This window comes from Sciurus carolinensis, chromosome 1 (assembly GCF_902686445.1).
Source record: "Sciurus carolinensis chromosome 1, mSciCar1.2, whole genome shotgun sequence".
Taxonomy (NCBI): Eukaryota; Metazoa; Chordata; class Mammalia; order Rodentia; family Sciuridae; genus Sciurus; species Sciurus carolinensis.
Window position 1 is genome coordinate 124,434,321 of NC_062213.1, and position 15,147 is coordinate 124,449,467.

Here is a 15,147-nt window from a genome sequence, read left to right on the forward strand (position 1 = left end):
CAGTATAAGAGAATGTTAAATGACCCAAAAGAAGTGTTGAGAATACACATGAGACTTGAAAAAGATGACATTTTTACATTAATACATTTAATGTACGTTAAATAGTGATGTGTTCATATGTGTGATCTTAAACATGCATAATTAAGCTAATACAAAAACTATCACTAAAAATTGGAGATTGGACAACACATATACATTTGACATAGAATCTTGGAAAACTTGTGTCAGGGTAGCCTTGTATTTACACTTTTATGTATGATAGGTGATTATCACACCTGCCACTTTTCTTGCTATCTATTTTATGTATATGCCCCTTTCATTCCCTCATTTACATAATGCCCATAATACGCACAGCATTTTCTGGTGTAAGACTCTGCCACAAGTTCTTTACTATGTTAAGATTTTATTTTAAATGAATTTCCTTGATATCTCTGCCCACCTGCTAACTAATTTTAGATTAAAAGTTTCTAAATCAGAGGGCCTCCTGGGAAGAACAGAATCTTTGCGAGTTTATATTTGAAAATATCTCTTACAAGACATAGTTTATGAGAACCACTGATATATTAAGAGAAAAATACTGGATCTCCTGAACTCATTTCCAGTCCTCTTTTTGAATGAGGAAAAAAAAGGCAGAGTCAATTTAATCTAAAGTAAATAGAGTCACCCCACCTTATCCAAGAGTCCTGTGTTCAACCAAGGACTGAAAATATTCAAGAAAAAGAAATTGGATCCATACTGAACATGTACAGACATTTCTTTGCCATTATTTCCTAAGCAATATAGTGTAACCACTCTTCACATAATATTTTCATTATGTCAGGAATTGTAAGTAATCCAGAGATTATTTAAAAGTACATGGGCAGAGATGTTTAGGTTATTAGCATATGACATGTTATTTTATATAAGGAACTTGAGCATCTGCACATTTTGGCATCTGCAGGAGTCCTTGAACCAATCCCATGGACACTAAGAACAATTGTACTCATTAAAAATGCCATTGTGTTGTGAGAGAATATTTGAAGTAACCAATAATGCTCTGCAACAAGAATGGCAAGCAGATTTTATCACATATGCAAATGCTAATTGGCATCAGTTATCTGAAGAACATGGATACATATTTTTGAGGATCTTTCTGGGCTCAGTTATAAAGTGCCGTGATAGATCTGTGGTTTCTGCCATGGGTAAAAGGGCAGCAGCCTACTCAAAAAAGTTGAGGTGGGCTGTTTTCAAATACAGTTAACAGCACAATTTCCAGAGTAACTCCTACAAGTACAATGCTGACCCAGTAACTATTTCTCCATGACTCAATTAACACATTTATAAAATAAAAATAACAGTGTTTTATATTTTGTGAGCTGTAAATGACACAATACATGTAAATTCAAACTTTTCTTGGCATATAATAATTGTTCAGAAATGTGAGCTATTATTATCATTAATTTTAGCATGATTTGTTGACCTGGTTAGAATACAGCTCTTATAATAATTCCTTGAGGGAGTACTTTGAACCAGTTTTGTCCTCAGTGCTACCAAATTCATAAACCTTTTCTTACTCGATTAAACTGTTAAATTTAAAGTATTAATAATTCCTTGAAAGAAAAAAAAAGTGTTTCTACTTCCTGAGGTCATCATAACTCTACAGGTTCCCAAGTAATTTCAAGTTGTAATTTCCAATTTATTATGAATTCCAAATTTTTCACTTTTGGGGGGATCAGAGGGACAAAAGAAGAAAGCATTAAATCCTTAAAATTTCTTTTTGTTTTGATTTTAGTAACAGTTAAATGTCACTTGCCTTTAATTCTTCTTGTTCCTTCACTTGAAACTACCCACCAGGGGAAAAGAAAGCATTTATAAGTGATCAGGGAGTACAGATTAGATAATAGTTCTAGGTTTGCCTTTTAACTAGCTACATAGCTGGGCCAAGCACTTAATCTTTCTTCTGAAAATATCTACTACTGCCTGCCATGTTTGAGCTAGCATCACCTTCCCATTGCACTGGACTCTGAACACAAGTTTCCATTTCTCAATCAAGAAACACACTGAGCATTTGAAAACAAGTATCAGCTCTTCCTTTTCCCTTTCTGAACAACTTAGTCCTAACACAATTCAGGGGGTGCAAAGCAAGGATGGTGTCCCTATTAGTAAAGAAGGGAGGCAACCTTGTGATGGCCTCAAGCAGGAGGCAAAGCAGCAAGATAAGGAGACAGTACTTGCAGAAGGGGCCTGGGGGTGGGGAAGGAACTGCATGGCAGTGGGGGTGGGGTAGGGGCAGCAACACTGGGGAAACAGAACCCTAGAGTGGTAAGGTGGAGACTCTCAGATGGGTGTGACCCAGTTCAGGGTAAAAAAGGCCAAGTGGAATGAGGAGTACCTCTACTTAGGAAAGGAGATGACACAAGACAGTTTATATTTTGGGGAACTGATAAGATAATTAGACACATAAAGGAAAATGGAACCCTACTTCTCAATCAGGAAGAGAACTACAAATGGAAAAGAAATCTAGATTACTCCTCATAACTGCATTAAAACAGAAGGCACTGGTGTAAATTCCCTTTTTAAATACACACTCAGTCCCTTGTATCCATGGGGTTCTACCACATTGAATTCAACCAACCATAAGATCAAAAATATTTGTAAATAAAGCTAAATTGTATCTGTACTGAATATGTGCAGACATTTTTCTTGTTGTTAGTCCCCAAAACAACATGGTATAACAACTGGTTACACATTATTTAAATTGTATTAAGTATTACTAGTAATCTAGAGATGATTTAAATTATATAGGAGGATGTGTGTAGGTTATCTTCAAATACTACACCATTTTATAGTAGAAACTTGAGCATCTGCAGATTTGGGTATCCAAGGAGGATCCTGGAACCAATGCCCTGAAGACACAAGGGATGAGTTCATATAAACAGAAAAACAAACATAGATATAAAAATAGGGGAGTTGTGACTACATGTGAATACATCCCCTGGCTCTGTGTACTCAGGTCTTGGATGGTGATACCTCAATAGCAATGAAGACATCTAATGCCAAGGCACTGTATGCTAAATGGAATGTTTTCACTGAAAGGAACCAGGGCTCATTAGAGAATGGCTGATCTCATGGCTGATGTAGATAAATACAAGAGCCCACAATATTTAATTGCATCAGAAGCAAAGAGGAGTTCAAAATGCTGAAACGTGTCAAAAGGTCCTAGAAACCAACTTGAAGATGGTCCCACTGCCCACACTAGAGACAATTCATGTATGCAAATAATGAACTAAAATCTACTTACTGAAATAAGTAAACACAAATATACACAAACACAAATACATTGGAAGCTTAAAAGTATGATAAGATATGGAAAAGTTGCCAGGTCTCAAAATAGCTCCCAAAAAAATCTTTGCTAAGAACAAAGGAAAGGAATGATTTTATGACAGAGAGCTTGGCAGACATCACCTTAATCAGTGACCAAAGAACATACCATTATTCACGGGGCAATTAAACACCATAGTCTATCAGGAATCAATGAAAAGATTCCAGCATTGCTTAACAGATCCCAAAGATTGACAATTTAAATCTAACCACAAGAAAATATCAAACAAATTAAAATTGGAGGCATTATACAAAATCATCCATCTATAATCTTCAAAGCTGTAATGTTCATGAAAATCAAGGAAAGACAAAGAAACTGGTCTAGACTAAAGAAGACATCTAACTAAATGCAGTCAAGAGCATTACAGAACCCTGGCAAAACCTGATTGGGAACTGAGCATTACATATAAGGAATGGATCAATGATAACTTTCTGATGTTGATGACTGTATTATGGTTATACAGGAGCTTGTCCTGGTTAATGAGAAATGCACACTATTTGGGGGTTCTCGGCATAAGGTTAAAAATCATCTCCAGTTGTTCATGGAAAATAATCTTTGAGCTGCACTTGAAGTCTGTCACTTCAATGGGAACTTCAAAAGCAAATAGCATATCAAATCATAACTTTCCCTATTTAAAACTGCTCAGGAACTTTCCACTCCAAGCAGTGCCAAACCCAAAACATACACGTTCCTCTGACTGTTTTCAGCCTTCCTGCTGCAGCCCTGACCCCTCTGTCTATACCCCAGGATATAACCAGGCTCCCAGAGCAGGTTGAGCTCATTCTCATTTCTCTCATGCATCCTTCATCATTTCCAGTACTGCTCCAGAATCGGCATTAGCTGGCCCTTATGGTCAATGTTGCCTACCTGCAGAGGCCTTCTCTGATCACTTTAGTTAAAGTTCCCCTCCCCTCCTGGTACTCTCTCACATTATCCTGTTTTATCTTCAAGGTAGCACTAGTCACTATCTAAAATTATATCTGTTTAACATTTTTCCTGCTCATTTTCAGTCTCCTCCCACTGGCCTACAAGCTCACTGCTGCTTCCCTCCACCCAGTGCTTAGACATTAAAGGAACCAGTAACACTGACTGACTTGCTAGATATCAATTTCTCATCTGTGAAAATAGGAGTAAGTTTCTATCTACCTCACAGGATTGCTTACCGGAGGGTATAGGCAAATAATTAGCACACTGCCTGGCAAGAGTCAAAAGATGTTAAATATGGCTACAGAAGGAAAGCACTAGTTTGGGCCTAGAACTTCTCTAATCATTGAATGGTGATGTGATTGGTGCATTTTCTTCCTTGACTCCCCAAATGGCAAAGACTCAATAGAGAGAGACAGCTGAGTCTCCAAGGTCTAGAAATCTAAAAATAAATCACAATGTACTCAATGTAGTGATATTGTACTATGCTAGCAAAAAATAAATAAGACTACTGATTCTATTCTTCATAGTAATATAATTTTTTTTTTATTTTTCAATACTATTTAAACTATTCGTACTTTAAAATTATGTTTTAGGATGCCATTACATATTGTTTAATATTTCATTTTTTCATACTGTAACAAACTAATATTAATCAGTAGCATATGTTCCATCTTTGAAAAACTTTAAGTATTATTTCTTCAAGTTCATGGATAAAGTATAATTAATATCTGATTAAAGTCACAAGTTAAATAAAAGCAAATCAGAGCCCTTTTCAGGTTTCTGGCTCCCAGTGTGTTCTTACTCCAAGCATAATGAAATATTTATTGAGTGCCCAGGCAGGGCCCAGAGTGAAAAAGATATGTAAGACAGACCCCTCAGGACACAATTCTTATTAACAAAATGTTTGAATTAAAAAGAAATTGAATCTATTTTGATTTCTACATAGGACAGCTGTTAAAACTACAATACTCATGGTGGGCAAACACCACAAAGCAAACCACAAATCAAAGGACACCAAAAGTATAATTTCTTGAAATCCAAATAAAGAATGACAAGGATTCTTAACTACTCCTTTTACTTATCCCTCTGTTTCTTGTTCTTTTCCACTGAAGACAATGAAGAAAAACTAATGTTTCCAGGGAAAGATACAGAGTTTCCAATCTTTTTTAGAACTTTTTTACAACAATGTTACACCACCTCTCCCCACAGTCATTGCTCAGTCATTGCTTGTCTTCTCTCTTCTTCCACACTCTCCCACCAAAACACAAAGGCTGTCTTCAAGACTGTACAATGATGTAGTCTTCTTTCTAAATGTATACCTTAATTAGCAGCTCCTTCTCTGATCAGACTGCATTGGTTAAATTTTCAAAGTAGAATAACTCTCAAATATCTCCTGATAGTTTTCTGGGTAACAGTTAACAGGATTCATTCCACCCTCAAGTCTATGTACACAACAGACAAGTCCAGTTTGTAGACTCAAAAAGAAACAACTAATGTGAACTGGAATGGCTATGAGGAGTGGGCTACAAAGTGGAATTGGATTGGGTGTCAAACCTAGGTATGAACAAGCTGAGATCCCACTACTCAAGGGAGACAAAATTCCATTGCTGGTGCTGAGATGTAAACAAAACCTTTCTCATGAGTCCTCATAAAGGAAAAGTATAAAGTATTCAGTGTTGGTTGATGCTTTTCATAAATGGATTTATGGTTCTTCTTAAAATGTGCTTCATGCACAGTGATGATAACGCTTGATACATGTCAACAGTTGCTTGGTGCCTAGCAATAAGGTTCAATTTTTTTTATATATCTTTTTCTTTCTGTTGTAGATGAAACCTCAAACCCCTGCAAAAATATCTTTCTCTGTCTCTCTGTCTCTCTGTCTCTCTGTCTCTCTCTCTCTCTCTCTCTCTCTCTCTCTCTCTGTCTCTCTCTCTCTCTGTCTCTCTCTCTCTCTCTCTCTCTCTCTCTCTCTCTCTATATATATATATATATATATATATATATACATGTAAACATATATATATCTAAAATACATGTAAACTATTGGTTGAAAACAATGTTCTTCATCATACATCAATGATACAATACCCAGCATAATTTAGTTTAAACAATTCCAAAGGAGTTCAAAACACAATGTTTTGATAGTCTATATATAAATCCAGATACATTAAAGGATTTGTTCAATGGCCTAGAGAGAGGAGTGGGGCAGGCAGGGTGGACACCATGCAGCTCAAGCAAATTGCTCCCTCCCTCCTTTTTGGGATGCTTCTCTCCCTTCCTCCCTCCCCTCCTTCCTTACCTTCTTCCCTTCCTCTCACCCTTTCTTGTTTCCTTCCTTTCTTAAAACAATATGAAGTTCTAAAAAGGAGGACTACCATTTTGCAGCTACCACTTTCCAAATTTTAATCTGGAAAAAGAAAATGCACAATATATACTCCAAAGAAAGTTCCTCTAAGATTGTTTAAAAATTACTTATGACCTAACTTTGGTGAAGCACTGGGCTAAGGGTTTCCATATGCTGGTTTAATAACACTCTAGGAAGATCTTACCCACCTCTTTCATAGCTGAGGAAACTAAAGAAGACTAACTTGCCCAAAACTACAAGGATAATATTGACCTTTCTGCCACATACTGATGTGGTTTAAATCATGCAAAATCCTTCAATTGGAATTAAGACCTTATATTAAATACCTTTTTCAAGGACTGCTCTACTTGGAAATGCCATAGGCAGAAAAAACAACAAATAGAAAAAGTCAGAATACTGAAATTCCAGCTAGAGATTACTGGCTCAACAGATTATTGTTTATTGGGTAGACAGGGCTTTTTCACTATTTAGTCAAGCACTTATTATTACCTTTTATTAAAATTAATTGTTTATAAATTTATATAAATAGAAGCACATGGATTTTCCCCATGATACAAGCCCTGAAGCCCTGAATGACAGGCTAGCCAGAGAAGGCACAGATGGGGAGGAAATCTAGCACTCCCTGGTACTTTCCTCTGGGGGGAAGAATGCTACTGTGAGTCTTCTGGATTACGGAATCACTCATCCACCCATCCTAAATACACATCCAGCTGTGTGCATGTGAATCCAAAATGCTGCTACACGTTGTGTGTGTAGGGACGGGGGTATGGTATTTGCTTTTTTGTTTTAAAACCAAAATCAATCACCTACTCCCCTTCTTACTTTCTAAAGGTAAAGCTGTTTGTTGTTTGTTTATTTATTTGTTTGTTTGTTTTTAGGTGTCTGAAATGGGGGGTGTATTGTAGCTAACCTAAGTCAATTCCAATGACAACATTACCACTCCTAGTGACTGGTTTGATTGTGACTTTTCACAATTCTGACCAGAGACCTGAGGAAAAGTTTACTGGATGCTCCTTAAACTAACCTGATGAAAGAAAATAGACAGAAAAAAAAAAAAAAAAAGCCTCTTCTCCTTCCAGAAGAACCATCATATTCTTCACAGTCATGTATGCATGTGTATGTTTACATGTGTACATGGCCATATATCTGTGTGAGACACATATACATGCATACATACCAAAAGAGAGAAAAACAGCCCTTATTAGAAAATGAGGCAAATAAAAATTATAACTTCATAATAAGGTCAGGGAAGAGAGCTGAGCCAGCAAATATCTAAGAGAGATAACCTCTACTTCCCACCATGATAAAAGCTTCCTATATCAGTGTTATCCTTCTTTAAACTTCCAAGACTTGGAAAGAAAGCAGCCTTGCTCTGCACAGTATTTAGTGTACTACCAAGATCATTTGAAAATTAATAACTGCCATTTGAGGCTGAGAGTAAAACACTGGTTCAAAAATAGCAAATCACACAGAGAGAGCAAGGATCAGCCTGAATAAATTTGGTGTCTGTTTGCATCTACTGAATGTGGCTATATTCAAATCCACATTATAATGATCTTATGAAAATGCATTTTTTGCTCACATAAATATACTGCTAAACAGCTATGGCATTATATCTAGATTCAAATTTCAGAATCTATGCACATATTGCTAAATGTCAAATGTATTCATATTCATTTATATTTGAATGCTGCTTTGAGTAGGAAACTATAAATCATCCATTCAAAATAAAAATAAAAATAAAAATAAAATGGATATGCAGTATTATTTAGCACCACAGATGAACCTTATTTATTTTACAGTTAAGTAGTGAAATGAATAAGCATTTTCAAACAGAAGCCCTGACTGAAAACTTACAACCAAACTGCAAAACCCACAAGTTCCTTCAAATATTTTAGTTTTCCTCATAATCTCAGTTGTTGTTATACCTTTAGTGCAAGGGAGAAATTCTCTTACTTTCAATGAACAATATCTGTTTCATTGACTATCTTCTTCTTTACTAGTTTACCATTACATAATACAACTCTTGAAATCTCTGGAAATCTTTTATCTATATTCATGCTAATTATTCTGTGTCAGATTGTTTTTGTTAAATGCATCATAAACAAATGAATGACCCTAATTAGATTTGCTTAATTCACCTTACTGACTCATTAACTACCAGTAGCCAAAGCTATATAAATTTCCTTTCCTTCTCATCAGCCTCTCCTCTGATTCTTCTATTATCATTAACTTCTTAATGTTGGAATATGCCAACAAGTCTAGGACTTCTTTCTTCCTCTCTTTTTTTTTCTTCCTTTACTGACCTCAACTACTCTCATGGATTTAAATACCATACATTACTAACAATGTCCAAATGTACATCTCTAGCTGAATCCTTCCCCTAACCCATAGGTTTTGCATATAATTCTCTAAAGTCTCCATCTGGAGATCTGGTAGGCACACCAATTTTACACATCCAAATCTCCATATTTATCATATAACAATATAGTACAAATTTTAGTTAATTACTTATTCTTTTTTGGTTTTTTTCCACCCTTTAGAATGAAGCCTCAAAAAGACCTACATTCTTGAAAACTGTTACCCCATGGCTTAGAATAATGATTCTCATGCTAGGCATTCAATAAAATTTGTTCTAAAGTTTTCATCGAAAACTTCTACCTTAAATGTCATATTATGATGACATGAAGTTGCACATCTCCAAATTTTTTCTTCCTTTCTTATTCTACAGTTCAGTTTAGAGGAGTCACTATTTGCCACCTTCCAAGCTAGAAATGTCAGTCACTAGTGCTGCCTCTCATTCTCTAAAAGACAGAAGTCGATATCTTCCACCTACTCCTCTCTCAAACTCATCTCACATGTATCCTGTTCCCCATACACCAATCTTTTTGCCCCAATTTAACATGCTTCTGAACTTCTACTACTTTTAATAATTCCATTCTCCTAAAATATCTTTTCCCCTCTTCAATTAACAATTCTTAATCATCTTACAAGACTCACCTCAAATAGCAGTTTTATATAGTCATCAAAATATAGCCGCTAACAACTGCTGAGTGCTTATTATAATCCAAGCGATTTATTTTGCATTTTATCATGTAATCCTTAAAAAAGCTTATTAGGAAGAACCTGATAACTTCCCCAAATGGAAGAAGATAAAAAGAGGCTAAAAGAACTTAGGAAACTTTTCCTGGGTCACAGAGTTAATAAGTAGATAAGCCAGGATAGAACTAGGATTTGATCCTAGATCCATCTAAATCAAAAGTCTACCTAAAACTCTACATAAACAGCTGAACTGACCTTCAAAAGAGTATTTTAAATGTCTTTACTGAGTAGAGGTCATTTGAAAACCATTAATTTTATGCTGTGAGATAAGAACTATAAACCACAAACTCTAAGAAGCAGACACTTCTAAATAGCCAGGTAAAGAATCAAGGAAATCATTAGTGAACATCATTTTTGTAAAAAAACGTGTAACTTCTGTGGTCAGATTTGTATGATGAGTAAAAGTAACCAAAATACCATTATTGCTCATTTATGGAATATACCAAGTTACAGGCAAGGAAAAAAGAGCCTTGTATTTGCATACCACGAAACCCACATAGGGGTCAAATGATACATTCAACATAACCTCTGGAATGTTATGTCACTACTATCATTCTACCCAATAATTATAGCCTTCCTAATCTTTGTCCCTCAGGATAGAGCTTCATTTCACTTTTTCATTATGAAATGCTTTACTGGCTTTGCATCCCACCCAAAGGTGACTTTGATGGAGTCTCTGAAGGCAGTCCTGGCAGATCTCCTTAGAAATGGCCTCAGGGTTGTCTCCAAAGTGGCCCTGTCTGAGTTGCCATGGTAAACAACCAGGCAGATTGCTATATTCAGTTCTCTGCCAGGGTCGCCATGGTGATTGCAAAGGACTGCTCCTTAGAAGGACCTCACAAGGGCGGGTTTCCATGGTGACCCTATCCTGCATATTTCTAAGCAACTTCCCTTTGGTTGTTCTGTGACCATTCATGGCAGGTTCATTTTTAGATTAACTCTGGAAGGTTTCTTCCAAAGACACCATCATATCACATAGGGATTTGGAAGTGACAAGGCTTGAAAACAAATTAACTATTTGAAAATGTAAACAGTGACATTCACAAATCATTAAATCAGTCCCTACATGTTTTAGGAAGGATCTGTTTTGATGGGTAACAAAAAATAATTGTAATAATTTTGTTAAATGTGTCTGCTTCAAATCCTTAATTACTGAAAAGTATCTTGTAGACTATAATGCAGATAATCAAGTTTCAAACCTCCAGTCTTACAATAGAGCTGCTATATATTGAGCACCTCTACCTTAAATGTCACATTATGATAGTAGCTATTTAGATAGTAAACACAGTGGACACGACAGGCACACACAAAGTCATACAGAGTGATCAGTAGGCTATATTGAGATATCAAGGAAAATTTATATGGCAAAAAAGAAACATCTTTGCAAGCCAAATGAAAAAAATACACATATTTTTGTTTTGTTTTGTTTGTTTTAATTGAGTGGGGAAAACCTATCTATATATGGACCTAAGCTATTTTTTCTGTGCTTTTCTTATAGGAGCAATCCCAACTTATTTTCATTTCATCTAAAAACTATAAACATAGGCCATTTTGAATAGATGCTTGGTTTTTAAGTCATATTATTATTCTTCTGAAACTTTACAATACTTTCTCTAGTATTTCACTAATAGCAAATTTTTATCTAAACACTAATTTCAAATTCTTTAAATTTTTTTAACAAATAAAAAACAAATCTGAAAGTTAAAAATATACACTTTTCCTTCTAATTGATCAAATAAAAAAACACCATATACATACGTAAGTTTTCTCTTGAATGAAAAAAGTTAATTATTTTTCTTAGGGTCCCTCTTTCTCATCTTAAGGTAAAAAATAAATATGATTTTTCCCTTGAGTACTAGTTACTCCAGTATTAGGTTATCTGCTTTTCTCTCTCATAGATTCCTATGTCTTACTCTGTCCATAGCAGCCCACTACTCCCCACTCACATTTCACTCAGCAGAATAGAATCTCACTTTGGAAATGCAGCAAGAAACAAGAGTATAATTCATAGTCAATTTTCTGTGAAGTCTCAGTGCTTTGCACAAAGTTGGTTTTACTGAGACATCTTGCTTCAAGCCTTCAATATGTTCTCCTGAAACAGAGGAGTCGCTGCAATTTTCATTTCTTCACTAAGTGCCTACTGAGTGAGCACCACACGTCAGGCAGTGGTCTAGGAGCTGGGAATACTTCAATGAATAAATCAATGATTCCTGCTGCTAAAGTGTTTAGATCAGGGAGACAGAGAAAGAAATGTAAAGAAAATCAATTAGGAAATCATATATTACAAAATGATTAAAGCTAGGGAGAAAATTAAGGCAGGAAGGATGAAAATTCCTGAGCAGATCAGGGTGAGGGAGGCTACAATAATACAAGTGAATGCAGGGGTCTGAGGATTCAAGGACTCCCCACTCACCTAATGTAAGCATACCTAATGCTAATCTAAATCCTTAAGAAAAATATAAAAAGCATCCTTCAGAGAATATGCAATAGATGTTAACTAGACTGAAAGATAACTCTTGCACCTCTACGCTTGCTGTGTGAGAAGCAGCAGGCTACAGCAGCCAAGAGACACCACCACCTCCAGTCCTATGTCTGTGTCTCAAGGACAATGTGGAGTTAGGCAGATTTCTCCACTCCCCATGTCTCTTCCTCAACTTCACATTGATAAACAAATCCGATCTGGTAACATTACTCTGAAATATATACACACAAGTAAAACATAAGCACTGAAATGCTGTGGATCAAACAAAGTATTGTCTGGAATTTACTTTAAAATACTTCAGTAAAAAATAACATAAAAATGGGAAAAGAACAGATGAAAAATTGGGCAAAACACTCAGAATTAATACAGTCCTGTGATGGGTATATGAGAACTCATTATATTATTCAATCTCATTTTATATTTGAAAGAATATAAAATATTTGTACATTTTGAATATTTTTTGTAAATTTTGTATATTTTCCATATCAGAGAATTTTGAAGAAGGGATTAAATTTGAAAAAAAAAGACTTTCAAGAAGATTTTTGTACTAACTAGAAAAAAAGATATAGCAACATTAACATATTTTGAATAACTACCTTATAAAATGAGGAAAATGTGAATTTATTTATTGAATACTTCTGAACCAGTCAATATTAGAAAGACAGAAAAGCATCCTTATTAAGCTTGATGACTCACATGTACTTAATGTAAAACAATGTTGGAAGAAATTTTAGTATCACTTGTTGAATACTTAGAAACAATCATGTAATGAAGCTCTACATGGCAAATAAAAAGTTTAGACAATGAATTCCACATGAACATATCAAGAAACTTAAAAACATACCAGATCAGTATCTCCCTTTTTATAGGTCAAAGCTTCAACTTTGGAATCCAGTTCTGCTTGTATTTGGTCTCTTCTCTTCATAACACCCTTCATATTGAAACATAAGGATACAAATAACTTGCACTTGGTTTTAATAATCTTTTTACAACAATAGTATACAATTCAGAACATAAGTAGCCCTCAGGAATATATTCCCCATGCCGTCATTCGTTTGAGGATTAATACATTCAAAAAGTTGATTTCTTTAATGTTTCAAGTCTTAACTGTAAACAAGTATTTAAGAAAATTACTTTATTATAATTATTTTATTAGTTTTCCAGATATACATTTTATAAATTAAAGCATTATATGTATGTCCAACATTTGATGGAGCATTCTTCAAAAAGAGCAAATAATAAAACAAACAAAATCAATAGATATACAAGGTATAGCAGGAGTCACATGGGCCATTCACCTGGAAATCAGTGGAAGCCCCCTTACTTGACCTCAAAAGGGCAGTTAACAAAGACAGGAAATCACAGTGGGAATCAGAAAACTGAATGGTGCATTCTTATCTTAAGCATTTCATTGTAGCTCAAAATGTATAAATATTTATTGATTATTAAAATTTCTGATGAGAAATCATGGTCCCTAAGTTGATAGTTCCATCTTATCTTCTTGAATAACCATAATTCCATGTTTCAGTGTTTTAACTTCAGTGTTTAAGAGATCATTAATGTAAAGAAACCCCTTCCTTTCTGTAATCCAATGACCCAAACTATAATTTAGTTCCATATATTTAAGGTCTGTTTCTATAAATATAAAGTATTGGGCTTTCTATGCAAAGATATGTTGTAAGAGGTTGCTTCTAACTAGTGAAAAACATTAAACAACTTTAATCATTTTATCAAGGCATTATTGTTCATTATTTAAGCTCGGAGTGAAGGAAATATTTTGATATAAAACAGAACCAGAAATGCAAAATAAACAATACTGATTATATCATAGTAGTCTATAAAATAATTCTATTAATTAAGGACTTATAAAATAATTAATTCTAGTTACTACTCTGATTTTCTACACCTTTAAAAACATAAGATTTCACTTGCATAATTTCCATCTTGACGTAGTGTAAGTGAAGGCTAATTAACAGAAGTGAATATACAAATTGGTTCTCTCTGCAGAGCCACAAAAGGAATAATCAATAATGAAGTAAAACCAGGTGTGGCCAAGGCAATTGACTCAGAAGCAGGAGATTCCTCAGCAGGGAAGCATTAGAGGCCTTTTGGGAAACCAGGTTTGTTTATAAGAAGGCCACAATAAAGTCAGATAACAGCAGAAACCTGGAATGTCCATGCAATAGCTAATGACTCTCTCAAAAGAAGCTTAAATATGATAAATGGGGGAAAGCAATTTCATGCTGAAAGGCTAAAACACCTTCTCTAATTAAGACAGAGACAAAGCTAAAAATCCTAGCAAAGCTAAAATCCTAGCAATCAAAGGTACACAACACCAGAAACCAGATAAGGTTCCAATCATAAATGGTAGAAGGAACAATGTCAGAATGGAAGAGAACTCCTTTCTCTACCATTACCCTAAAAAAATAGAGACGAGATGGTGTCAGTTTGACTGCAAAGTACTGGAGGCACAGAATAATACTGGATGAAAAACATAACTTTGCAGACAACACTGTTAAATTCCAAATATCTAGTAATCTTAACTTGAACCAAGGAGTCAAACTGCGAAACTTAGATATAATAGGAATAAAATCCTTTACAAATAGTAGGAGAAAACCATTTTAACTTGAAGGACTGCTTTTTAGAAGAAATCAGTGGCAAAAGAAAACATCAAAATCTTACCATGTACTTTCTATGTAATAGTGCTGAGTAACTGTTAAAATGAATGTACCCAGAAGCAGGTAACCAACTCTCATGAAAAGAAATTCCCAATGCACTAATTTTTTTTTTAAGTAAAATTTTTAAAAGGTTAGAGAAACTGGGGGCTGTGGTGATAGTTCAGTTGATAGAGTGCTTGCCTTGCAAGTACAAGATCCTGGGTTCAACCCCCAGCACCACCCAAAAAAAAAA

The 15,147-nt window shown here is 35.0% G+C and overlaps 1 protein-coding gene across 2 annotated transcripts in view; it reads right to left on the reverse strand.

The window, feature by feature from the left end:
* The window catches only part of Snx7 (sorting nexin 7), an 85,719-nt gene that overhangs the window by 38,677 nt on the left and 31,895 nt on the right, over positions 1-15,147 (reverse strand). For both annotated transcript variants that reach the window (XM_047534105.1, XM_047534023.1), the window contains one exon: positions 13,082-13,168. In XM_047534105.1, coding sequence (XP_047390061.1) covers positions 13,082-13,168 — 87 coding nt within the window. The remainder of the gene's footprint in view (positions 1-13,081; positions 13,169-15,147) is intronic.